This window comes from Poecilia reticulata, chromosome 2 (assembly GCF_904066995.2).
Source record: "Poecilia reticulata chromosome 2, P_reticulata-male-v2, whole genome shotgun sequence".
NCBI lineage: Eukaryota > Metazoa > Chordata > Actinopteri > Cyprinodontiformes > Poeciliidae > Poecilia > Poecilia reticulata.
The window spans coordinates 15,040,945-15,066,754 of NC_088831.1; the positions used below are offsets into that span (position 1 = coordinate 15,040,945).

At 47.5% G+C, this 25,810-nt stretch overlaps 3 protein-coding genes across 15 annotated transcripts; 1 reads left to right on the top strand and 2 right to left on the bottom strand.

Annotated features, from left to right (window-relative positions):
* The first annotated feature begins 835 nt into the window (after window positions 1-835).
* ptprnb (protein tyrosine phosphatase receptor type Nb) lies at window positions 836-10,206 on the top strand. Of its 3 annotated transcripts, none has more exons than XM_081598138.1 (22): window positions 836-1,005; window positions 2,861-2,911; window positions 4,182-4,292; window positions 4,375-4,492; window positions 4,565-4,697; window positions 4,765-5,038; window positions 5,225-5,329; window positions 5,401-5,438; window positions 5,586-5,725; window positions 5,948-6,018; window positions 6,169-6,233; window positions 6,302-6,514; window positions 6,984-7,244; window positions 7,805-7,952; window positions 8,020-8,093; window positions 8,188-8,265; window positions 8,379-8,498; window positions 8,582-8,748; window positions 8,872-8,925; window positions 8,997-9,061; window positions 9,133-9,206; window positions 9,823-10,206. In XM_081598138.1, exons 1-22 carry the CDS (start codon window positions 927-929, stop codon window positions 9,892-9,894), a joined length of 2,511 nt encoding a protein of 836 aa, XP_081454264.1. In that variant the 5' UTR covers window positions 836-926; the 3' UTR covers window positions 9,895-10,206. The 3 variants fall into 3 exon arrangements, with proteins under 3 accessions (XP_081454264.1, XP_081454273.1, XP_081454275.1); XM_081598147.1 differs by having other exon boundaries at window positions 5,404-5,438; XM_081598149.1 differs by having other exon boundaries at window positions 4,583-4,697.
* Window positions 10,207-10,241: 35 nt separating this feature from the next.
* LOC103456704 (tubulin alpha chain) lies at window positions 10,242-12,923 on the bottom strand. Its single transcript, XM_008396412.2, has 4 exons — window positions 12,777-12,923; window positions 11,709-11,931; window positions 11,473-11,621; window positions 10,242-11,276 (listed from the first exon to the last, which is right to left on the bottom strand). The coding sequence occupies exons 1-4, from the start codon at window positions 12,777-12,779 to the stop codon at window positions 10,302-10,304; spliced, it is 1,350 nt and encodes a 449-aa protein (XP_008394634.1). The 5' UTR covers window positions 12,780-12,923; the 3' UTR covers window positions 10,242-10,301.
* A 2,963-nt stretch (window positions 12,924-15,886) lies between these two features.
* bin1b (bridging integrator 1b) lies at window positions 15,887-25,797 on the bottom strand. 11 transcript variants are annotated; one of them, XM_081598155.1, is made up of 19 exons: window positions 25,530-25,784; window positions 22,087-22,167; window positions 21,947-22,001; window positions 21,736-21,830; window positions 21,504-21,539; window positions 21,147-21,242; window positions 20,912-21,019; window positions 20,651-20,743; window positions 19,929-20,014; window positions 19,781-19,856; window positions 19,652-19,707; window positions 19,541-19,582; window positions 19,219-19,261; window positions 18,957-19,094; window positions 18,189-18,209; window positions 17,746-18,000; window positions 17,532-17,585; window positions 17,359-17,460; window positions 15,887-16,181 (listed from the first exon to the last, which is right to left on the bottom strand). In XM_081598155.1, exons 1-19 carry the CDS (start codon window positions 25,608-25,610, stop codon window positions 16,080-16,082), a joined length of 1,620 nt encoding a protein of 539 aa, XP_081454281.1. In that variant the 5' UTR covers window positions 25,611-25,784; the 3' UTR covers window positions 15,887-16,079. The 11 variants fall into 11 exon arrangements, with proteins under 11 accessions (XP_081454281.1, XP_081454289.1, XP_081454285.1 ...); XM_081598158.1 differs by lacking the exon at window positions 15,887-16,181 and adding an exon at window positions 17,047-17,224 and having other exon boundaries at window positions 25,530-25,797; XM_081598163.1 differs by lacking the exon at window positions 19,541-19,582 and having other exon boundaries at window positions 25,530-25,788.
* Between the last annotated feature and the right edge of the window lie 13 nt (window positions 25,798-25,810).

Sequence of the window (25,810 nt, forward strand, 5' to 3'; positions counted from 1 at the left end):
ACGCTATTGGTCAAAAGCGTCCCAATACACACCAGTAGAGCTGGAACTGTATAAAAAACTGCTGTCAGAAATGGAAGGAGAGAGATTTTGGATTTCTGTAACAATGTAAATGTGATGTTCTGGTTCTGCAGATGTGCATTAAAATCTCTCGATTGGTCCATGAACAAATGAAGGATCAGAGTCCTGTGTGTCTTTTCTTGTTCATACATTCCTTTAATTAGCCACCTTTAAATTCCTCTGTACCAGTGGGATGCTGCAGCCAGTTGTCTGCTGGCTCAGAGACATGCAGCAGGCTGCCAAGGCTGCAGCATCGGGTGGGGGAGAGGGGACAGAGATCTGCAGCTTCTGCAATAATCCACTTTATCCTGGAAACTGAATGTCCCTTCACAGCTCCCATAGTTACCAGTGACAGCCGGTTATGTTCTGATATTTTCCCTGTTAGAATTTAAATCAATATTTGCAATCACAGGATCCCACAGCATGACGCTGCCACCACCGTGTTTTCAGTTATGATGTTTAACTTTAGACAACGCTCCGAAAGGGATTCAGATGATTTCATTTTGTTCTGAAGTTTTTACTGTGAGGCGGCTGAAGGGAGGAGCAGCTGTGTGTGTGTGTGGAGGGGGGGGGGTGTACGTGCGTGTGTGTGTGTGTGTGTGTTGTGAACCTGCTGGTGGATCAGTTATAAATGCATCGTCACTGAAATAAAGGATGTAAACATAAACCTGAGTGTTAAATCGGTCCTATTATAATTTTTCTACCTTATTAATACTAAAATCATTTCTTTTATGAATCAATCAGTTACTTTAGCTGTATCTGTTGCGCCCCCTTCTGGCTGTTCTTCCTCCTCCTCTTCCTCAGACATGTGGAGCAGCTAAGCGCAGCAGCTTCCTCCTGCCGGATCTACCGGGTCTACCGGAGCTGCCATGATGTCTCCGCGGCTCTGCGCCGCCCTCTGCCTCCTCCTCACCGCCTCCTGCCGCCTCTGCTCGGCCGCCCGACACGGTAAGACCCGGCCAGGCGCCGGTTCGGTCCGTGATGTGGATGACTGGCCGCCTGGAGAGAGTTGGACTAATGATACGTGACACTTTGTTTCTCTGGAAGTTGTTTGCTTTTATTCTGGATGAAACTGGATTAATGTCAGTCGGAACCAGAACTGGACCCGGCATGAAGCCCAATCTGTTCTGCGTTTCCTGCTCTGCTGTGGCGCCATCACTGACCAGCATCTGAATCTGTTTATGAGGATACGAAGGGAAGCAGAAACTCAGAGTTGGACGGATTGAAGTTGCTCCCAGAAAACATTATTATTATTATTATTATTATTATTATTATTATTATTATTATTATTATTATTGAAACCATCTCTGACTGACTGAATGGGTAATTTCTATAAAACCAGAGGGATTTTCCGGAGCTGCTGGAAACTGACGCCAGATCTGAACCAGTCCCAGTTTCTGGTTCCAGTTTCTGATTCCAGGAAATCCTCATCTTTCCGCAGCTTTAGATCCCGCAGCAGCTTTGAAATGCGTGTTTGTGTTGCGGGTTGGTGAAACGTACGTCACGCAGTTATGAGTCATAGCTGATGATTTTTTCAGCACCATGGACAGCGTCAGGCCTGACCTGGTGATTGGTTATTGATGAATGATTCTGACTTTCAGCTCCTGTTAAACATGAGAAAACATAGTTATTCTCTAGTTTATTCCATAAAATGACATGTAGAGCTGAAGCGACATGTTGGTGTTCATATTAATGATCATGAGGAATAAACTGAGATCCTAAATACTAGTCAGAGTGAAACATCCCAACATACTATCTTTAGTTTCCAATCAGACACATTTCCGGTTATATTTTCAGATCAATCAGTGTCTCCACCGTGTTTCAGATTGTTTGTCATTTCTTTATGTAAATATTAATCAATCACAGATTAACTGATTATGTGTTCATGCTTATTAATCAATACTTTTAGACAGGTTAGTGGTTAGCTTCAGCTAAATTCAGAGCTTTTAATTTACTAAATTAAATGAAATAAACTATCTGGGTTTGATTATAAACACATTGTTTATGAAAGCACAGAGTTTTATCTTCAGGTTATCCAACTCATTTCCTTGTGACTACATTGATTGATGGAGCGTTTAATAAACTGCAGATTTCATGCTGAACCGCTCACAGGAAGTTGCAGTTTTCCGCTCTGATCTTTTATTTTGATGTATTTCTGTTTATTTTCAGTTTATTTGTCTGTAACTGATGAAGGACCTGCAGGTAAAACGTCCATGTGTCTCACCTGGACGTCCTTCTCATTCTGGGATTCAGATTTATTCTGGTTTTAACGCAGCTACTGTTTGTTTCAGGCGGGAGTTGCCATAGGAACCACCGACTCAGCACTTGTCAGTGTCAGGCTGTTCCTGTTTATATAATGCAGCCATCATAATTTTATGGTTTTAAAACCTGAGAGCAGAAACAGGAAGAGGTTTTATCTGGACTTTCAGAATAAATGTCACTGACAGCACGTTAAAGCTGATCAGTCCCTCCGGACTTCATCAGGCTCGATTAGTCGACAACAGAGCACTGATTGAGTCCAACTGGAGCTGCTGGAAACGGACGTCGCCATGGCGACCAGCTGTCTCGCTTTGGGGAGATTCCCAGAAGGAAGCAGACAGCGGGTTGCCATGGAGTCCGGAGGCGTTTCCGCTCTGATGATTCCAATTGAAAAACATTTCGATTATGTCATCACTGTGACATCATACATCAGCAGGTTGTGGTGAAATGTGGCCTCACCTGGTTTCCATGGTGATATTCATGAGAGGAAAATGAAACCCAAACTTTGATTTGAATGTTTTTCTGTTTTTTTTTTTTTTTGCAGGTTGTTTGTTTGAGAAGAAGATCTGTCCCAGAGGTCAGCTCTGCAGCGACGGTCAGTTTAAATTAATATCAATAAATACTGAAATATAACAGATTAAATCCAGACCAATCCGCTGCAGATTACAGGAAGATATTGATTACTTTTGTGGACTCAAGCAGACCGAGGCCAGCTTCTGTTAGCGACTCTTCAAAAGGGGAAAGACAGGAGAACATTACAAAGAAAAACCCTTCTACTGATCTAAAATCATTTACTGATTAGAAAATCAAATGTTAAATCATGAACATTTAGTCAGCAAGAAAAAAAAACACAGGGAAAACTTTTCCTGACTGGAAGAAAGGCGACAATTTAATATGTATTATATTGTTGATTGTTTTCAGGTTTTTGCTCTTCTCTGTAGGAAGCTAGTAGCTAATGAAGCTAGTAGCAAATGAAACTAGTAGCTTATGAAGCCAGAAGCTAAGGAAGCTAAGGCAGCAAGTTTCTAATGAAGCTAATGAAGCTAGCAGCTATTGAAGCGTGTAGCTTATGAATCTAGAAGCTAAGCAAGCTAGTAGCTGATGAAGCTAATGAAACTAGAAGCTAATGAAGCTAAGGAAGCTAGTTGCTAATGAAGCTAGTTTCTAATAAAGTTAGTAGCTAATTATTTGTGATTTTTGTTTTATGAGGGTGTGGGGAGGGTTGGGAAAGCTTGTAAACATATTCTGAAACATTAATAAAAACTGTAATAACAAAAATGTTAGTAGCTAATTAAGCTAAAGATAATAGCTTATGAAGCTAGTAGCTAGTGAACCTAATGAAGCTAGTAGCTAATGAAGCTAGTAGTTAATAAAGCTAATGAAGCTAGAAGCTAAGGAAGCTAGTTGCTAATGAATCTAGAAACTAACAAAGCTAGAAGCTAATGAAGCTAGTAGCTAATGAAGCTAATGTTTAACAAAGCACAGCAGATGACTGAAGCCTCAGCAGAGTAAACAAGGTCTCAGCCGGTCGCTGTTGTGCCTGTCCGTCTCCATGACAACAGTGACATCAGCAGCCGGAGTCTCCCTCATGTTGGTGGTGGTGAGTCAGCTCAGCCTGCAGCAGACCTGACTTTGCTGTTTCTATGGTTACAAAGCTAATGATCAGTGCAAATGGGTTCATGCTAAATGTAAACCATGGCAACAGTTTGAGATGCTGGTGAATCATTTACAGTTTCTACAGCGATTAGCTGACCCAGTCAAACCAGTTCAGCACCAAACAGAGAGCATGGAGGTGGCAGCATCATACTGGGGGCTTCCTCTGGGTTGTCCTTCAGAACCAGGCTGACCTTGTGTGTCCTGTCCAGATGGCCTGTTCGGCCAGTGTCACACTCCAGACCAGAAGCCAGTCCGGTACCAAGTCTCCGGCCCGGTTCTGCTGCGGCTGCAGGAAGTCCTGAAGGACCTGATGATTCAAGGTGAGTCTGACTGTAGGCCCCGCCCACTGTGGCGGAGTTAGGCCCCGCCCACCAGGGTTACACTGTGTCATGTGACCTCCAGGTCTGACCTGGAAGGACGAGCTGACCCAGTCCATCATCAACCGTGAGCTGAGCCAGGTTACTATCAACGACCCGGATCTGGACCCGGACCAGGAACCGGAGGAGAACCCGCATAAACTGTAAGGAGAACCCGTTAATGAGTCTAATAACAAGTCAGAACCATTATGAGACCCGTTAACGAGTCGACCCAGGTCTGTTTGGTTCCCCAGGTCCTCCAGGTTGCTGGGCCCGGCCCCTCAGACAGAACCAGAGCCTGGAGGTCCAGCAGAACCCGAGCTGATGCAGCAGTACCTGGACTACCTGGTTCTGGACCCGTACCATCAGGTAGGGAGCAGGCTCACCTCGCCCACTGGTGGCAGTAGCAGGAACTGACCCACTGTCTGTGCTGCAGAACCAGAACCAGGAGCAGCGCTCCCTCAACTCCCTGGACCAGAACCCGACCTTCCAGCGGGGCGACGCACTGGACCGGGACCGGCTGCTGCTGCAGGACCTGCTGTCCCTCTACCTGTCCTCCTCGCCGGCACTGCCTCGCCACCGGGGGGCGTCGGCCGCCAGCTCCTCCTTGCTGCCCGACCTGGACTTCCCTCTGGACTACAGCCAGGACTACAACTCCCAGGATCCTCATCTCAGGAAGCAGGAGCTGGATGTCCTGTCAGGACTGGACGGTCTGCTGATAGACTGGCTCTCACACCAGTCTGGAATTTATCTGGAGTTTTTAATATTTCTGTAGTTCAGTCTGGAGTTCTACCTATAGTTTTCCTGTAGCTTATCAGTAGTTTTTTTTTATCAGTCTGTAGTTTATCAGTCTGTAGTTTCCTGTTTCCTGTAGTTTCCTGTCTCTGTGTCTCCAGGGAGCTCCCTGCGCAGACTGTCTCTGCTGCTTGACGATTTGGACCCGTCTGCAGGGCGGCAGGACCAGCGGCTGGACTCGTCCTCCATCCCCCAGCAGAGTGCAGGTCAGTGAGCAGCCTGCTGTCAGAGGCCAGGGGTCAGGGGTCAGAGGTCAGTAATGTCTGTTGTCCTCCAGCAGATCGCCTGGGAGACGGTGCAACAGCCAAGCAGAAGGTGAGTCCTGCTTGTCCAATCAGAACCGAGTCTGGGCTCCTTTAGTTTTAGTTACTGCGTCGGTGCAACATGGCACGGAGACTGGCCTCAGAGAGGGCATCACCATGGCAACCAGTGGACGGTGATCCGTCTCTCTCCACCAATCAGCTCACAGAGGCCTTAATGGCATATAAAGCGGCTCCCCAGGAGGCTCCGCCCCCAACCGCAAGGCCACCTGGAGGACAGAAGGAGCCAGCCAATCAGGACGCAGGAGGCGTAGCCAAGCTGTCCGGACACGCCAATCAGAGGTATGGCAGCTTCTACTTCCTGTCACATCAGCCAATCACATGTCAGAGTGATTGGCTGATCACCGCCCTGATGACAACGCTCTGGTTGTCATCATGACAACCAGAGCGTTCTTCCTCTGGACGCCCCATCTGTCCTGCCGCCCTGGGCAGAAACCCATCTGTCCTAATAATAATAATAACAGATCAACATGACGAGGATTCTGACCCGGTTCTCCTCTGCAGCGCGGTCGGACCAGCCGTTACCTTCAGAACCAGACCCAACTCCAGGAACCTGACGGCTGCACACCAACCAGGTGAGAGGAGGCGGGGCTTACTGTCAGAAAAGAGGTGGGACTTCGAGTCAGAAAATAGGCGGAGCTTAGAGACAGGAGGCAGATCCTCCATCTGAACCCTTCAGCCAATCGGAGCCGTTCCTTCTGTTAACACCTGGACGATGTCTTCAGTTGCAGGGCAGAACTTTCTGGAGCCTGAGATGGGTCTAAAGGTTCTCCAGAGCGGCGCTGAACAGGTGAGACCTGAAACCTGGTTCTGTTCTGGTTCTGATGATGAGCGCTGAGGATTCTGGGTTTTGTGCAGACGGAAGAGAGGAAGTCGTCGTTGCCTCTAGCGACCAGAGTCCAGCCCGGCTCCCGCTGGGTGTTCGCCACGCTGGTGTCCATGGCATGCATCGGCGGCATCCTGGTGGCGGCCATGACCATCGCCTGCCTGCGACGCCACGCCCACCGCCTGGCTGCCAAGAAGCTTGGCCTGGGCCCGGACAGCGGCGGCTTCACCCACCAGGAGTACCAGGTGAGGCTCCGCCCACCTGCAGGTGATGGTGAATCCATTACCTGGAGACACGGAGGAGAGAATGTGGTGCTGAGGGATCCTGGGAGAACCTGCTGGATCCAGAAGGGAAAGATTCATATCAGGAAGTTTAGAGTTTCTGCGTTTTTAGTGATTAATCGATTACTGAATTAGATGATGTTTTTTTTTTTTAAAGGTTCTGTTGGCTCTAGTGGCCTTTATTTGAAAGTAGTTTGACAGGAAGTAGGGTTATGAGAGAGGGGGAAGACATGTGGTAAATGTTGCCAGGCCGGGAATTGAACCTGTGACCACCGCCCTGAGTACTAAGGCCTCAATACATGGGTTGTGCTTCACCCCCGCGCCACCACAGCACCCCATTAGTTGATAAGTTGATTAATCAGTGATTATTGGTCATTATTGCTCCAGATGTATTGATAAATGTATCATTCTAACATGCTAACGTTGTCACCAGGATCTGTGTCGGCAGCACATGGCCTCCAAAGGCGCCTTTGGCCGGCTGGAGGCCGCCGCCCTGGGCGCGGTGGGCGGGGCCGGCGTGGCGGGCGGGGCCAGCGTGATGGGCGGAGTTGGGCCAGACTCAAGGGTGAGCAGCGTGTCGTCCCAGTTCAGCGACGGCGCCCAGCCCAGCCCCAGCTCGCACAGCAGCACGCCGTCCTGGTGCGAGGAGCCGGCGCAGGCCAACATGGACATCTCAACGGGTCACATGATCCTGGTCAGGACCGCACAACACCACACTGTGTCCTAATCAAATCACAGCAGATTGGGTTGAAAGGTCAAACACAAACATAACGTTCAATGGGAGGACATGTAGCAGCTTAGTCAGGCTCCGCCCACATCTACCTATAATAAATGAAAGTTTGCTAACTGGAGCTGTGGGTGTCATGGTGACGTCACTGCCAGTGAATAACATGGAACATTCAGTCATATTCATATCTCAGGTTTGAGCTACATATCTTTACAGAACGGCATATTATTTAATCTGCCTGAATCTAAAGTAATAAAACTGGGACTATGGATTAATTAATAGATTGGCTTTGAACAAAAGTTTAAAAACTACAGTTAGAAAATATAATGAACTCCATGAGGAATCAGTTATAGAAGAGAAATAGTAAATCATCTGGTCCGACCTGGTGTTACCCAGTCTGACCCGGTGTGACCCAATCCGGCCCAGCACGACCCGGTCTGAACAGTCTGATCCAGTCTGACCCGGTCCAGCCCAGCCCAGCCCGACCCGGTGTGACCCAGTCTAACCCAGTCCCTCTGGCTCCCCAGGCCTACATGGAGGACCACCTGCGGAACAAGAACCGGCTGCTGAAGGAGTGGGCTGCTCTCTGCTCCTACCAGGCAGAACCCAGCGCCGTCTCTGCGGCCCAGAGCGACGTCAACGCCAAGAAGAACCGCTGCCCCGACTCGGTGCCCTGTGAGTTACTCCACACACTGACACGGGCCCGGTAGAACCAGAACCTAACCGGTCACATGTTCTGCAGATGACCACTCCAGGGTGAAGCTGAAGGCCGACAGCAACCCGTCTCGCTCCGACTACGTCAACGCCAGCACCATCGTAAGTTCGCTCAGACACTCAGCCTGGTTCTGATGGTTCTGGTGGGGGAGCTGACCTCTACTTGACCTCTTCCTGACCTCCTTGCGACCTACAGATTGAACACGACCCCAGGATGCCGGCCTACATCGCCACCCAGGGCCCCCTGCCACACACCATCTCCGACTTCTGGCAGGTGAGTTCAGAGGGGAACCAGGTGTCATGGCGGCTGTCCGCTTCGTTAGTAACAAACATGGCTGCTGTCCCCTTCGTCAGTAACAAACATGGTGGCTGTGTATGTGTGTGCAGATGGTTTGGGAGAACGGCTGCACTGTGATCGTGATGATGACAGCTCTGGTGGAGGACGGAGAGAAGCAGTGTGACCGCTACTGGCCAGATGAAGGCTCCTCCCTCTACCACATCTATGAGGTGGGTGGAGGTTGGACAGGTGTCCAGGTTGGACAGGTTTCCTGGTGTCCAGGTGATACTCCCCCCTCTGCCTCCCCCTACAGGTGAACCTGGTGTCAGAGCACATCTGGTGTAATGACTTCCTGGTGCGCAGTTTCTACCTGAAGAACGTGCAGACGCAGGAGACGCGCACGCTCACGCAGTTCCACTTCCTCAGTTGGCCGGCGCAGGGAATCCCCACCTCCACGCGCCCCCTGCTGGACTTCCGCAGGTACTGCAGCTTTCCGTCTGCTTTGGTCTCAACCTGAGATCTTTATGGATTATTGGACTTGTTTTCATAGCTACAGAGACAATCCTGGGTGTGAATCCCTAACGTGTCCTGTTTCTCTGTCAGGAAGGTGAATAAATGCTACCGCGGACGCTCCTGCCCCATCATCGTTCACTGCAGGTACAATCAGCTGATCCCAGGTGTTACAACCAAGGGACTGTTTCTGATTGGGTCTTCCTGTGTTTCCATAGCGACGGCACTGGGCGGACCGGGACGTACATCCTGATCGATATGGTTCTGAACCGCATGGCTAAAGGTGCAGTAGATGCGGGGTGAAGCGGCCGCTGCTGCTCCAGACACTGACAGACTGATTCTGGTTCCCTGCAGGCGTCAAGGAGATCGACATCGCCGCTACGCTGGAGCACGTCCGGGACCAGCGGCCCGGGATGGTACGCACCAAGGTGAGTCCGAACCGGACCCGATCCCGACCACCCTGATGCACCAAACAGTAGCTCAGTTTTACTAACCGCACTTTAAACCCTCAAAACTTAAAACTAAAAGTTTCTAGAGCAGATTCTCGTCCTGGTTTCTAATGCTTCTCTGCTCTGAAAAATGTAAAGCTGAGCCACGCCGCCACCTGCTGGTGGCAGATGGAACTGACCCAGTGCTTGGTGCACGAGCCGCCAGGGGCCCCTTGTGGCCCCACATACTAAAAGACTAACTTTTCAGCTCAAGGTTGGCGATTCAGTCACAAAAAACCCTTAGTGGCATTTCCACTGCCTTTCAAAAAAAGATTAAAATATTCTAAATACTTCAAGTACAAAAAGTTTGATAGTAAACTCATTAAATAAAGCTTGAATGAGTGACCCAAATTCTGCTCTTGAGAACAAACTGGAGGATATTGTTTACAGAAATAATCCTAGGTTATATTTTAGATCTATACTCATACCTCTTATTTTAATGTCATGCATAATGAAGTGAAACGTTTCGTGGCCCTTCATTAGTTTTTACCAGCAGTTTTGTCTCAGGAGGTAAAAGTTTGGGATGAGAGTGCCACCATCTTGTCTTCCTCTCCAGGACCAGTTTGAGTTTGCTCTGACAGCGGTTGCAGAGGAGGTGAACGCCATCCTCAAGGCACTGCCCCAGTGACCCTTGGAAAATCCCAGATGACCCCCGGCATCGACTCAGGATGATCTAGGTGATGTGTTCAGGAGCCTTCAGGAGAACCTGTGTGAAACGTGCATGTGAATGCACCACGAGCTTTACCCACCCAGACAGCTGGTGTTGTGTTGTAGCTGAACCTGCAGAGCTGGATCCGCTCCAGGTTCTCTGCTGCTCATGGACCCCCCTGGCTCCCCATGCATTTCCTGTCTATGTAGTGTTAACCTCCAGCAAGAGAAAACTATAAAAAATAAATCTGATTTTGTAAGTGTGACCTTAAATAAATCTGTTTGTGTTGCAGCACCTGTGTGACTCTGTTTAAACGACTCGACCAATCAGGTTTCAGATCAGCTTTATTAACTTTAAGGCAAACATGATAAATTGAGACTGTGCATTCAGTACTCCTCGCCCTCGTCTTCATCGCCAACGCTGTCGGTCCCCACCTCTTCGTAGTCCTTCTCCAGGGCGGCCATGTCCTCCCGTGCCTCCGAGAACTCGCCTTCCTCCATGCCCTCGCCCACGTACCAGTGGACGAAGGCCCGCTTCGCATACATCAGGTCGAACTTGTGGTCAAGGCGTGCCCAGGCCTCGGCGATGGCCGTGGTGTTGCTGAGCATGCAGACGGCACGCTGCACCTTGGCCAGGTCTCCGCCCGGCACCACGGTGGGCGGCTGGTAGTTGATGCCCACCTTGAAGCCGGTGGGGCACCAGTCCACAAACTGGATGGAGCGCTTGGTCTTGATGGTGGCTATGGCAGAGTTGACATCTTTGGGAACCACGTCGCCGCGGTACAGCAGGCAGCAGGCCATGTACTTGCCGTGGCGTGGGTCACATTTCACCATCTGGTTGGCGGGCTCGAAGCAGGCGTTGGTGATGTCGGCCACCGACAGCTGCTCATGGTAGGCCTTCTCGGCCGAGATGACGGGTGCGTAGGTGGCCAGGGGGAAGTGGATGCGAGGGTACGGCACCAGGTTGGTCTGGAACTCCGTCAGGTCCACGTTGAGCGCGCCGTCGAAGCGCAGCGACGCCGTGATGGACGACACAATCTGGCCGATGAGGCGGTTCAGGTTGGTGTAGCTGGGGCGCTCGATGTCCAGGTTGCGGCGGCAGATGTCGTAGATGGCCTCGTTGTCCACCATGAAGGCGCAGTCTGAGTGTTCCAGGGTGGTGTGGGTGGTCAGGATGGAGTTGTACGGCTCCACCACCGCAGTGGACACCTGAGGAGCCGGGTACACGGCGAACTCCAGCTTGGACTTCTTTCCGTAGTCCACAGAGAGACGCTCCATCAGCAGAGAGGTGAAGCCGGAGCCAGTTCCTCCACCGAACGAGTGGAAGATTAGGAAGCCCTGCAGACCGGTGCACTGGTCGGCCTGAAAGCAGAACACACCCAGAATGTCAGGAGGAGACGTTCTGATGCCACGCAACAAGACTAACACAGCCAGACCTCAACCCAACTGGAACTCAGTCCAACCAGACCATGACCCCTTGACCCAGCCGGGCATCGTCTCTACCATACCTCGACCCAACGAGACCTTGACCCTTGAACCCAACAAAACCCTGACCCACCAGTTTGCGCGTCCTGTCCAAAACCAGGTCGATGATCTCCTTGCCGACCGTGTAGTGGCCCCTGGCGTAGTTGTTGGCTGCGTCCTCCTTGCCGGTGATCAGCTGTTCAGGATGGAAGAGCTGCCGGTACATTCCTGTACGGACTTCATCTGTTGGAGGGAAAACCCTTCAGTGTCAGCCATGTTTTCTGAACATGCTTCCATGTTTAAGACGCTGCGTTTCCAGGCAGTACTGACCAATCACGGTGGGCTCCAGATCCACAAAGATGGCTCTGGGGACGTGCTTCCCAGACCCTGTCTCACTGAAGAACGTGTTGAAGGAGTCGTCTCCCCCTCCGATCGTCTTGTCGCTGGGCATCTGGCCGTCCGGTTGGATGCCGTGCTCCAGGCAGTAGAGCTCCCAGCATGCATTGCCCATCTGGGCGCCGGCCTGGCCCACATGCATAGAAATACACTCACGCTGTGGAGAAGAGGAGAAAAGTGATCAGGCTTAATGGTTTCTGACTTTAGGTATGATAAATAGCTGAGCAGCACACCAGCCCTTTAAGGGAATATCAGTAAACATACAGCGTTAGCAGATGCTGCATCGTGAACTCATTAAGAGTTTTTAGTAAAGTTCAGCCACATTTTCTAATCAGGAAACCAGATTACAAAATTACTTCCTACACCTACAAACTTAAATACTTATCCAGACTATTTTCTAGATTTTCTCCGTCGTTTCAAAGCTTTAACTTCTCCGTTTAATCATCGGATTTCCGGGTGCATCTTGAACGCACCACCCTAGGAGCAGTGACGTAGTTTCCGCCCTCAGGTGTCCCAGTGCAGACCTGTTGGATCTTGATCCAACCGGCTCACATGAGTGTTTATTACCCCTCACGTCATGGAGAAAAGCCCCATCGACGCAGGCAGGAAGCCGCGCTCCTGCCCCACCCCCACCCGCCATGTAACGTTCACGGACCCGCAGGGCGTCATCTGTCCGCCTCACATTTAAAAGTTACCGCCCAGAACTCCTTTAGCTAAAGCACATTTAAAAATGATCCGAGTTTATTTAAATTAACTGAACTAAATGTGAAAACACTGGCTGGCTAAGGGATTAGAAAACTTGTGTAAACTGTGAAACTATTTTTGATCATTTTAATCTGCGCCAACATGGCCTTGTTCGACGCCAATTAATGGAAAAAAATGTTGTAAAGAACACGGATGAAGTGTGACTTATACATTTGTTAAAAAGAAAATTTAACAACTTTTTCTCTCTTCAGATGCGTCTTTTAGGATATAAATGCGAGTTTTAAGCGGTTTACTCACCATTTTGAGATGTCTGTCTCCTTCTCTCCGACGTTCAAGGATCGGCAGTTGGAAGCAGTGTGTGACGCAGCAGGAGAGCCGCTCGCTTATAAAGGCTCACAGGGGGCGGGGCTACGAGCGGTTTGAACCAGCTGAAGGCGGGAGATTACCGGAAGCAGATAAGCTAACGTTATAAGTACAACAGAGTACTAGTCATACCAAGAAAAATAAAATGGCGAGATAAAGTCGTAATATTTCGATAATAAAGATTAAAGTTATAATATTACAAGAATAAAGTCGTAATAATATGATAAGTTACTGTATTTTGAGAATAAAGTCATGCTAATATATGAGAATAAAGCCATAATATTATGACTTTATTGTCATATAATTTCAACTTTATTTACGTAATATGACTTTATTATGAGAATATTTTTTCTTAGCGTAGGCCCAATACTCCGTTGTACAGAATAAACAGGTTTGTCTTGGAGTTTTTAAACTTATTTGCTCACTGAATAGTAAAATAAATATTTAACTTAACATTTCAAACCAATTCATAAGATTTCTACCTTTGATAAAGCATTGAAAGTCTCACTTGAATCACACAGACTATCTGCTCATATTTACAGTTTTTAATGTTCTTTAAGCATAGATATATTTTTTATTTATTGACCTTATATCCAAATGGGTGAGCCTAAAAGCAAACATGACAGTATGACCAGAAAAAGTCTTGCAGTAGAAACATTTTATGGATTTTAATGGATTCTACTCTTTATTAAAACATCTTTAAATATCAGAGATTCCTCTAAAGTCCCAATATTGTCAGCAACCCTATAATAAAAGACTAAAGCCAGTCACCGTTTAAAGCAGGCTATCCCAGAGTGGATTCAAAATTTCATACATTAACAATCTTTATTTAAATGTGCAGTTTAAAACAAAAACAATTTCTTTTGAAGCTTTTTGGATGTCTAAATAAAACAACATCAGATTCTTATCTGGTATAATGTCTCATTTGTTTGGTTTAAGACGATATTTTAAAGCAGGGAAGTGATTTGTGGTTCTGAGAGACCGGCTCAGGAATGGCAGGAATGAGATTTAGTCTGGGTTAAATTAAAGAGCAGAGCTAATCCAAGTGATGTAGGTCAAAACATAATGATTCATTGTTTCTCACAGTCCTCAGTAATTCAACATCATTCAGATGTTTTTTTGGAAAACATTTAAAAATATTAATCAGCTTCTTCTGCCGCTGCAGGGGAATCTCAACGTGTTTCTGTAAAACTTTACGCTTATTTTGGACTAAGAGCCCCATGATGGAGCTGAGCTGAGCATATGTAGAAGAATAGAAGTCAGGTTAGTGTTCCAGGACAGACAGGACGGTCCACAGGGATCACTGGGAACACTGGAAAAACAATGTTTATAGATGAATGAGATGAAGGCTCTTTTTGTCCTTCAGTTGTTGCCGTAGAGTGTTCTGAAGTCAGCTGTTTAAAGCATTTCTTCATTTGTTCATCATCAGAAACGTTCTGGTTCCCAGGTTGGTGCTGCCTGCTGACTGGCTGCCTGCTGATTGGCTGTTTGCTGACTGGCTGCCTGCTGATTGGCTGTCTCATTGAAACTGGTTCTGGAGTGCTAGGCAGCATTTAGCTGCTAAATTTTTAGCATTTCCAGCTTGAGTCTGTAGAAAGCAGACACCTGCAGCCAGGTGAGGCAACTGGCATTGGTAACGAATCCCTCATCACTTCACTGATAGATTCATTTGCATTGCAAAGGCTGACGGCTCCAACTCAACCAGCTGCTCTATTAAAACCAGTTAAACATTCAGGTCTTCCAGTTGGTTAGAGGCTGAACAGACGGACGATTTCCATGGCTACCACTTGGAGATGAACGGGTTTTGGTCAGCAGTTTAACACCTTTTATATTTAATTTTTATCTTTAAAAAGTTCTGAACAGAAGAGAAGTCTGCAGGTACCGGACCTCCTAACAGAACTGGTTCTGAACATCAGAGCTGGTCCAGTTACTGTTCAACAGACTGATGAAGGAGGAACCAACACAAAGACTCAACATAAACATGGTCGGTGTGCATTTAACTGGAACAAGGTGACAGTGAGTTTCACTGTCACCTTGTTCCAGTTAAATGCACCCAGAAACCCGCCTGTAACTGGTCCTGTGGAGGATTCCCAAAGGGTCAGGGTCCCATCAGAGCCAGAACCAGCCGGCCCTTTCGGACTGCAGCTACAATTTACTGCTGCCTTTGGGACTCAGCAGATTCACAGCTTTTACTTTCTGTGACGTTCAACCTGAGCGACTCTGTAAACAAGTAATGTTTTCCAACATGGCCGAACCTCTTCCTGGTTGCTGGCGGAAAGGAAGTGTCTGTCCCATCCCTGTGGGGTCTGGCGCCCGACTGGGGCCTGGCAGTGTTTGCTTTCCACATGGTTGGTCACTGGTTTCTAATAGAAACACTGAAGGTCATTCTGGTGCTGCTCGGTCTCCATGGGAAAAACGTAAACACCTTAACATTCATTAGCCTGGGGGTCACAGCAGGTCACTAACCAGATCAAATACTGAATACTTAACCCGTTCTGTCTAAACCAGTTTATGTTGTTAGATTGGCCAAAATGGACACAATGTGCTTCATTTATCTTTACTGACATTAATTTGATCCAGAAATACGTAAACCTGATGCCAGATGTTTATGGGAAAGTTATGTGCCTAATATCCAGTAATACGTAACTGACCTTTTAAAATACAAAAACTTTACTGAACTCTTAAATATGCCATTCTCTTTTCTATGAGTTCTAGTGTGAAATAAATACAACCTAATTTATGACTGTAGTTCTAATGAGAAATGAAAAATAAAATCTGGAATATGGTGAGTAATTGTGTCCCAATGGAAACAACTGGCTCTCCAGACATTATGCAGGATGACTGGACGGCGCCCCCTGGTGTTCAACACTGGAAAACGCTTTCAGACGAATGGGACCTTAGCAGAGGCTCACTGCAGCATCCAACATCCATCATCCATCCACCCACCCATCCAACCAAATAGTTTTTATGTTCTCTTAAATTCCATCATTAAAAATGAAATCTTGGACTTTTATCCAGAATTTAAAGAAAAAAATCCCAAACCCTTCTTTATTACATCCGTTTATTTTTATTTACTAAAAAGTCGTTGAAACTTGCAGAAGAACTAGATGGTTGCAGAAACGTGTGGACAGGCACTGGTCTCCATCGCTGTTTGCCATGACGTTAGCTTTCAGAGCTAATCGCCATCATCAGGGATGAAGAGGAGCTTCAGGTTGGGGATGAGCTGCAGCGCCACCATCAGACCTTCTGGGTGAAGTTCTCAGGGAAAACCCCTTTGGCTGAAATATCTTTCTTGAGGAACCAGTGAGACTCCTTGACGCCCAGCAGCCAGCCGTCGTCCTGCAAATGTAACCTGGTTGTATTTCTCTTTTTTGTTATAATTATACAACATGTCTTGTTTTTTGGTTATTTGTATTGTTCCTTACCTAAATGAAACTGTCATTGTTTTAACTGTGTTACTTTAAGATCGGAAGCCCCTCCTTTTTATTTCTTCTTCTGTGGTATTGTCTTTAAATTGTTTGCACCCATTAGCCCCCCCCCCCCCCCCCCCCCCACCCGCCCCCTTTGTCATGTTGTCCTGGAGAAGAGGTGTGTGCCTGTTTATTTATCATCTAAATACATCCAGTTTATTTATATATCTATTAAGTAAATTTTTGTTATGTACTTTTGTTTTGTGTAGGACTTGGAGCGGGCAGGTTATGACACGGTTGTTTTCTGTATTTTGTTTTCGTCAGAATAAACCGAGAAATCATCCTTTTAAAGACAAACCGTGTCACGGCCTGATTGATCAATAGAACCAGCACAACGCAGAAAGGATCCGGTTACACAGGCAAACCTCAGGTTACACAGGACCACAGTTTATCCAACCAGCAACCAGCAATGCAAAGGCCTGGATATACTCCTAGCTCAGACTTTTCGCCACTACAACTCAGACCCCAGCAGACTTTGTTTCAGCTGGAAGCTCATTTAAATAAAATCCTCTGTGACGAATAGCTGTCTCTGATTGGCCAGAACCAGACCAACCGGGACCGGTCATCATGATAATAATTATTTTACTCTGCTGGATGACATTCTAAGTTCTGACCCGGTTGGAGGAAGGTTGACTCCTTCAGTCTCTTCCCAGCATTAATGTTGGGTCATGACTTCCTAACCAGACCTGCAGAAAGATCTTCCTGTTGATGCCCGACAATAAAAAGATGCTAAATAACGCTTAGCAGGCTTTTATTTTGGAGACCTGATCCCAAACCCGTCCACAGCAGCTAACGGATCTCTGCTGGTTCTGACCAAGTCTCATCCCTCCTCCTTATTGGTCAATGTGAGGACGATGCTTTTCTATGACACTCAGCAACTTGAGTTGTGTGTTCTTCTCCAGGACCCTGAACCTGGCAGAGTGTTGTAAACAGATTATTTTTTCTTTGACTAGACCCAGCAGAGACCGTCCGTGTTCGGACAGATCGGTGTATAACTCGGTCTGTCTGTGTGGCGCTGAGGTCAGACTCTCGCCCATGATGCTCACCTGTTCCTCAGGGTTATCAAAAGCCAAAACCAGGACAGCGTCTCCGACCTTCAGCTCCAGCTCATCGTTGTCCGTTGCCGTGTACTCATGCACTGCCTTCACCTGGAGGACGAGAACCAAGCCCGGTTCAGTCGAGCAGCAGCCAGAGAGCACTCAGCGGTCGGTGGACTCACCTTGTAGAGGAACCCTGGAGGAAGGTCAGCATCGGCGCCGTTGGTCACAGAGCTCTGGAGGAAGAAAAGACCGGGCGTTACAGTTGGACAGACTTCTGGAAAGCATGAAGGTGGAAAGAGTTCAGAGCAGGAAACGGAACCGGTGAGGGACTGAGGTCAGGAGGTCTGGGGCCAATCAGGGTCTTCTGAGGTTCATCTACTTTCCCAACTCTACCTCCTCCTCGTCCTCCTCGTACTCCTCGCCCCAGCCGCCCGGCCCCTCGCTGGCTCCGCCCTCGTCCCAGTCCGGCTCGCTGAACGCCTGAGCTGCCTGTCCCCACTCCGCGCTGCCGCTGTCCTGACCTTCTGCTGGGTCGGTGTTGTCCCAGCCAGGCTGGCCGTGGCTCTGGTAGCTGCTGTGGTCCCAGCCGCTCTGGGCCTCCTGCTCTGCATCCTGCTGGGACAGCGGCTTGGCACCGCGCTCGTCTTGCTACGGCAGCAGGGGTTGGGCAGCGAAGCCAGGGGTCAAAGGTCAAAGGGAGGACGGTGAAGGAAACGCCAGAGGAGCGTTTGAGTTTAATGTTGCCATAACAACCACAAGAAAGGGAGGTGCAGGGTTTTAAAAAGCTAAAGGAAGTAGAAACAGAGCTGGTTGAGGATCTAAGACGTTCTTCTTACCCACGAGTCCCAAGATGGCGTCTGAGGCGGAGCAGTGAGCAAAACATTGAGACGGATCGGTCATCACTCACTTCCTGTTTTCACTTAAACATGTTCCTGATTCTCAACTCCAACCTCACCACAAACTACGGCTCAACATGGCAACCAGAACTGGAGCTGGACCAAAACTGGACCAGAACTTGAGCTGGACCAGAACCAGAACAAGACATGGACCAGAACTTGACCAGAACTGGAGCTGGACCAGAACTAGACTGACTGGATCAGAATGTTCTGAAGTTAACGGTTATTGACCAGATGTTGAGTCTGAATTCCAGGTTGATGGAAAAACTCCTTCATGCACCAACAAGTTCGATTTATTTGGATGTTTTTGTGTCTCAGTGATTCTGATACAATAATCAGTTTTTAATCCAAACTTAAACCTGAGAAACTAAAACAACCAGGAGGAAGAAGCGAGACCAGAGGCTGTTCATGCAAAACCACTTCAGATAGCAGGAATACCTGAACTCAAGAAGCTTCACACACACGCACACTTTAACCCCTTGTTGTAAGCAGAACACCATCATTTCAGTGTCAGTCTCTCTGTCGGTAATCATTGTAGAGGTCAGGAGTCCCTCAGGGTCGAGTCGTTGTGTTTCTTCTGTTTAACCAGATTCTGATCCAAAGTTGAAAATGTTTGAGTCTGTTAACAGTTGGAGCCATCAGTTCAGGTTGATGTGACCGTGTGGTTCAGGGTGTGTGAGCAGGTTCGCCTGATGAAGAACGTCTGACCTGCTGCGTTGTGCTGGTTGGGTCTGAGTCAGAGTCTGGAGCTGCAGCCTCGTCCTCCAGCAGGGCGGCGATCTGCTGCTTTGGGTCTGGAGACAGTGAGAGTCTGGGAGGAGGCCGGCTGGGCGGCGGGCCAGGCTTCTGCAACGCCACCAGGTGGAAACACGCAGCGCCATGCACACAGATGCAGTTAGGAACGCTCACATCACTGTTATCTAAAGCCAGAACCCTTCAGACTAGCAGAGCTAGAACTGCAGCCTGGTACCTTTGGAGCCGGGCTGCTGGCCTGGCTGTGGTTGGCTTCCTCACTGGACGAGGAGGAGGAGAGAGAGGAAGACGATGAGAACAGGAGAGAAAAACGTAACAGAAACATGTGCAAAACCATCAGCACAGCTGTTCTACGCTTTGTCCACATGAGGGAGCCAACATGCTCCAAATTATAACTCTTCATATCTTAATGTTGACAGCTGCAGACGTTCAGCTTCATTAAAGTGTATCCAGGACCAGCTACTGTTCACTGACATACATGCATGCAGCAGGAGGAGCATGCAGCAGGAGGAGCACGCGGCTTCATGCAGCATTTTTACCTCTTTGCGCCGCCTTTCTTTGCGGCTGCAGTCGCGTCTTTTCTGCACCAGAGGGCGCTGTGAGTTAATGCTGTCATGTTGCACTTGGTGGCTGATGAAGGAGGAACTTACTTGAGCTGCCGCTGCTCCTCCAGTTTGGTCATGATGTCGTTCAGGTTGTGGCTCAGCTGCTCACAGGAGAAGCAGGTCAGCTGACCGAACGCTGCGCTCTGATTGGTGGAGAGCAGCAAGCTCACTCACCTTGCTCATCTCTCTGTGGAACTTCTCCTGATGTCCTGCCAGGCTCTGGAATGTGCCAACATAGGCGCCAACACGACTGAAACACACACAGGTCAGGGTTTGGTTCTGTGGGTCGGAACCACCTGGACCGGACTGGACCGGTTCTCACCTGTCCCACAGAACCGGGAGCTCGTCTTGCAGCTCCACATTCAGCTCCTCAAAGATCCTCTGAGCCCGGCCCAGTTCCTCCTCCGCCTGCACACACACACACACACACACACACACACACACACACACACACACACACACACACACACACACACGCACGCATGCACAGTGAAGAATCAGAACCGGTACCGGACAGGTCCAACAGAACCAGATGAGACATGCAGCATGCAGATCAGAACCAAGCAGCTCAGACGGTTCGTCGCTAACTAGTGATGGTTAGTCTGTTAACTAGTCACTAACATGTCAGCTGATTAGTTAGTTAATTAAAGCAACAGGTTGATGGTTTTCATGTCGTTTTTATTTTATGTTTAGTTTAATCCTGAATGCTTAGTTGGTTTAAAATGAGTTAATGTTTGATGAGTTAGTCTCTGTGCTAGTTAGTAAATTAGTTAATGGTTTAATAATTATCTAATTTGGTGATCAGTCAGTTCATTAACACTAATCAGCAGGTTTAGTTTTTGTAGTTAGTATTGTATTGATCAGTATAAGTGACCTCATTAATCAGTTTCTCCTAAAGTTAAGCAGCAATACGACTGATTTTTAATTTAAACTTAAACTGATTTAAGCTGATCAACGATCAAATCAGATCAGTTTGGACCAATTTAAAGAGGTCAGAGTGATGTCATTAACGGTGTGATGTCATCAGGTGACCCAGAGCTTCACCTGGTTGTAGGAGAGGTTAGTCTGCGCCACCTGGTGGGCGGAGATCAGGCCCTGCGCCCAGCTGGGGGCGGCCATCTCCAGCAGGGCGGTGGGCTAACAGCACACAGCATGCAGCGCCGCCAGGAGGACGGCGAGGAAGAGCAGCAACAGATCAAGTCAACATTCTCAGTTTCACACAAGAATCAGAGTCTGACTGATTTAAGGTGGAATCAACAGGATCTCCTGTTCCACCTTAAATCAAAATGGCTTCCTGGCCGTTACCTTGGCGATCTTGGCATCGTCTTTCTTCTTCCCTTTCTGCAAGGAGGTGAAGTGATGGCGGGCGCTGTCAAAGTCCACCAGCTTCCTCTCGCGCTTCGCTACGCGAGCCTGTTGGACAAACAGCAACTTCAGCAATGCCGTGTTGCTGTCTCTTTCAGCAACACGGCACCTATGTTGCCCCACGTTGTCACTTTCTCACTTCCTGTCATTTCCTGTGTTGGATTTCCAGACTCACCTTGATCTCTGGGAACTGGGCCAGGTACGTGTCGAGGCCCAGCAGGGATTTGTCCGTCAGGTTCTGGTGGTAGTCCAACCACAGCGTGTCCGTGTCCTGGAGGAGACAACAGGTTGATGAAGACATTCTGAGGAAAATCTTTTCTCTCTGCCGGGACGTTTCTGTGTGAGTCTCTGCTGTCGTTTGTGGTGTTTCATGTCGTAGTGTTGGTCCTGTCAGTGTCATGGTTCGGGTCTGGCTCAGTGAAAACATGATGGTGATGGTGATGGTCTAGTCTGGATGCGGTTCCGTCTCTCAGTCCTGCTACAGTTTGAGCTCAGAAACAGGAAACAGCAGCAAACAGCAGGAAGTTAGTACCTCCAGGTTGTTGTCCAGCTCCTTCTCTATCATCTCCTTCAGGCAGAGCAGGAGAGCAGCATGCAGTTAGAGGAGACAGAGAATCAGCAGCAGAAGAAGAAACAGCAGGAGAGACGCTGCAGGGACACATTGGGACATGCAGGGACACACAGGGACATACAGGGACACACAGGGACATGCAGGGACACACAGGGATATGCAGGACGGCCGGGAACCTCAGTAGGTGTCTCACCTCCACCAGAGCGTCCAGCTCCTCCTTTCCAAACCAGTCGGGTTCATACATGTCAGCCAGACAGTCCTGCAGCCGCCGCGACGCCTCGTGCATCGCTAGAACAGACACAGGAACTGTCATGCAAAGCAACGCTGCGTCTGATTGGCTGCTGCGTCTGATTAGCTCCTGCGTCTGATTGGCTGCTGAGTCTGATTGTCTGCTTCACACTGACCTTTGACCGCTGCCAGGTAGGCCTTCAGGTCTCGCTGCACCTTGCTGCCCTCTGTCTGAAACGGGAAGCAGAGGTATTGAGGAAGAGGAGCAGGAGGACGGACTGGGCTAGCGTTAGCATTAGCGCTAGCTGCTGCTCACCATCTGCTTGTTGAAGTTAGCCACCAGCTCCTCGAAGGCGGAGTCCCGCGTCTCATCGGCTTTACCGAGCTTCTGGAGGACCTGCAGGGGGAGACACTGAGTCACTGAGCAACAAACTGATCTTATGGAAGATCTTTCTCAGAAACATTTGATTTTTTCATGAAACCTTTGAGTTATTAATCTGAAGTGAAAATAAAAACGTCTTTAGTTTGTAAAAGTTTCAGATCGACTGGAGGCTAAATATCTAAAATAGGAACCAACGAATCCTGAACTAGAGACTGAAACCTACAACAATAAATAAAATGAAATAAATAAAATCGACTCCAATAGAGGCTGACCAGAAACATGATGCTAAGCTACACAGCTAGCAAAACAAGATGGAGGAATCCACAATGGCCACCCAGGCAGGAAACAACCAGAAGTGAAGCGAAGGTGACATCAGGCATTCACAGGTCAAAGGTCACCTCGTTTCAGCTTCACTTGTTTTGTTTGATCCAGTTTCTGTTTTACTGAAAGTTTAAAGATAAAGTGACTTTTTAGTGTTTATGGAACAAAATGAAACAATTAGTTAAAACTATTATTTGTTTCTTTCTTTTAGGGAGGAACAGGAATCATCTCTGGACCAATCAGAGCGCAGCGTTTTGTCACAGGTGAGAAATTCCGTCGAATAAAAACGCAGAAATTAAACTTTTAATCAATATTTAATAATAAAATCTTTTATGTCAGGATGGTTTATTTTCCACCTCTGTAGTTTGTTTATTTATAATCTTTTTTATTCAACCATTTATTTCTATTTTAAACGAGTTTTTCTTGTGATGGAAAGTTTTTGGATTTTAGTAAAAATATTTCATTTTTCTGAATCCTAACTCTCTCTTTCTCCCCAGTCGGGTCGCAGCGAGGCCAACGCCTCGACGTGTTGCTGTACTGTCGCCGTGGCAACGGGCTCAGCGGATAATCCCGTCAGATGCCTGAGTGTTTGCACATGGATGGCCTCCACCAGCTGGCGCCGCAATCCGCTAGGGACGGCGGGATGGCCCTCCGCTGGACGCCCGGGGACAGAGGGACAGGAGGACGACCTTTGACCCCTCTACTCAGGTGATGCCTGCTGCTCGTCAGGTCAGACCTGAGTCTCCATTTCCTGTTTCCACAAAGACGGGAGAACAAACCGGCATCTGCCCCGGGTCAGGTTTCACCCCACAAATACCCCCGGCATATTTACAGGCAGGCCGGGGCATTAAGGGGTAAATATAGCTGCCCCACCCGGCGAGGGGCAGGACAGCTGCAGTACGGCGTCCATGTGAGAGCAGCTCCTCTGCTCAGAGTCGCTCCGTTTACCATCCAGTTATCAATCATCTAATCAATAATCAATAACCATCCACAGATTCATCAGAAAGTAAAACTGTTCCTGTTTAATAACTAATCAATAACTATAACGTTTACAACGATCAGCTGAATGGAAAATCTGCTGGAAGGACAAATGTACAACAGAAAACCCTGAAATCTGGAAATCAATCTAAAAGAGTTCAAAGGTCACCAGCCTGAATGTGGCTGCACAGCAGTCAGCAGGAGCTCACCGTGAGGGAAAACCGCAGCTTTAAGAACAGAGTGCAGTCTGGGAACAGTTCAGGTTTAAATGTCTCATTCCCACCATCTAGTTCAAGTTCAGCATGAAATAACAGCTTCAGTCCAAGAACCGGAAGCTAACGCTAACGCTAACCAGCATTTGGTTCATTCACAATCCTGTCATCTTTCTTTTTAAAAAGTGAATTACAAGTGAAGCCTGTTGCTTTCAGCTCCCAGACCAGAATCATAAATGTTTCCTCTTTAGTTTCATTTATTAAAAAAGTTTTGACTCACTGATCTTATTGATCTCATCTAAACGTAAACCTGTTCATATTTAATGTCTCTAATTTGAATTAACTGAATTAAAGTGAAAATGTTGATTTAAAAAAACGATAAAATGTTGGAAATCTTTTAATCCAGAAGGACTGAAATAATCTGGAATAATTTTATATTATCTTAATCCACAGATCTGTTAGCATTAGCTTCACGTTTCAGAAATCAGGCCAGAGTTTAAGGAAGAGAAAGGTTTTCCTTCCACTAAACTTTCCGCTTTGTTAGCATTGATGGCAAGCTAGCAGCCAGAGACACATTTTCACTGGTAATGAAACAAAATGATTATTATTGTTATTGTTATCATTATTATTATTATTCACATTAATGTTTTATTACATTTATGAAATAATGCTCAGATTCCTCTTTATGCTGCTGAAGTTTCAGATCTAAAATCATTTTAAAGAAAGACTCACTGTTCATTTTGTCATAAAAACTGAAAATATGTTGAGAATTATGACAAATGGAAACAAAACTTTTCTTATTTATTTAAACGTCGTTAAAACGTTTCAACATGTTAAAAACGTAAATTTAACGACAGAATGAAGAGTTTCTAAAATTCACCTTAAGAATCATAAAAAGGAGAAATGATGCTGATGTTCAGACGGATCAGAACCGCAAGGGAAACATTTATAGATTATTAAATAACCGGTTCATAATCGATTATTAACTGGAGCAGATCAATAAATCTGTTCAGCAGAACTCTGCTAGCTTTAGCTTCTGCTAATATCTGCAATTGATCCCAACCAGTTATCGATCATGTAAGCAATAATCAATAACCATCCACAGATTCATCAGAAAGTTAAACTGTTCCTGTTTATTTTCATTTTTATTAATTTGTACAATTATAAAAATATTTAAAAATCTGCAGAAAGTTAATCATCAGATAATCGATTAATTGGTAGATTATTGGTCATCTCTGATCTGACGGAGTGGCGTTCAGCTCTGTTGACCTCTGACCTGGTTGGATCTCCATAGCAACCTGAACAGGAGAAACCCAGTATTCACTGACTTTGACTAGGCCGTTTTCCCAGACGAGGCTCAGCTGACCTCAGACTCCGAACATTTTCCACCTGAGCCACCGTATCACATCGCACCACATCGCATCGTGCCAAGATAAACCAAATCGTTTTAATCCCTCAAACGCTGGAAAGGGTCAGAAAATATCACACTTTAATCTCACCATCCGTGCTTGGACTAGGCCATTCCATGCCATGAATTTGCTGCAGCTTTTCCTCATTCATCTTCCCCACAGCATGATGCTGCCAACACCATGTTTCACACATTGGTGTTGGAACATGGATAGATGGAATAATTTGATGTATTTCATTAAGAAGCTTTAAATCTGAAACATTTCGGTTTCAACAGATAAAACTTTATTTAAAATATTTAACATTTCATCAGAAATAAACTTTTAATCTTAGATAAACCCAAAATGTTCCCACCCTGGTTCTGGTTCCGCCTCAGACCCAGCTGCAGTCTGACCGAACCGAACCGGACAGGACAGGACCAGGGATCCAGTGTCTCCCTGACCCCGGGTCGCCTCCTACCTTCTCTTGGGCCCGGTTCAGCCTCTTCTGGACGTTCAGGGCCAGCTTCCCGGCCGTCACGCCCTTCCCCAGCTCGGCCATGTCGCAGCGTGGAGTGGACCCGACCCACGCAGGAGAACCAGCGGACAAACGGCGCTGCTCGCTGCGGCAAAAGCGCTGCGGTGCGCGACTCGACAGTAATTCTAATCCTTCTGACTGCTTCTTAAAGGCGCAGGGCGTAATTTAATCCGACCTGGGTGTGTGTGCGTGCGTGCGTGTGTGTAAAAGAGAGAGGCAGCAGG

Excerpts from the sequence above, each read along its gene's own strand:
- ptprnb (XM_081598138.1), top strand. The coding sequence starts at position 927 with ATGATGTCTCCGCGGCTCTGCGCCGCCCTCTGCCTCCTCCTCACCGCC. Across the intron at positions 6,234-6,301 it reads TCCAGAGCGGCGCTGAACAG|ACGGAAGAGAGGAAGTCGTC; the intron begins GTGAGACCTGAA and ends GGTTTTGTGCAG. Across the intron at positions 7,245-7,804 it reads CAACGGGTCACATGATCCTG|GCCTACATGGAGGACCACCT; the intron begins GTCAGGACCGCA and ends CTGGCTCCCCAG.
- LOC103456704 (XM_008396412.2), bottom strand. Across the intron at positions 11,622-11,708 it reads TCTGGAGCCCACCGTGATTG|ATGAAGTCCGTACAGGAATG; the intron begins GTCAGTACTGCC and ends TCCCTCCAACAG. Across the intron at positions 11,277-11,472 it reads TGGACAGGACGCGCAAACTG|GCCGACCAGTGCACCGGTCT; the intron begins GTGGGTCAGGGT and ends TTCTGCTTTCAG.
- bin1b (XM_081598155.1), bottom strand. The coding sequence starts at position 25,610 with ATGGCCGAGCTGGGGAAGGGCGTGACGGCCGGGAAGCTGGCCCTGAAC. Across the intron at positions 21,243-21,503 it reads AGCTGGACAACAACCTGGAG|GACACGGACACGCTGTGGTT; the intron begins GTACTAACTTCC and ends TGTCTCCTCCAG. Across the intron at positions 18,001-18,188 it reads CGCCATCTTGGGACTCGTGG|CAAGACGAGCGCGGTGCCAA; the intron begins GTAAGAAGAACG and ends CTGCTGCCGTAG.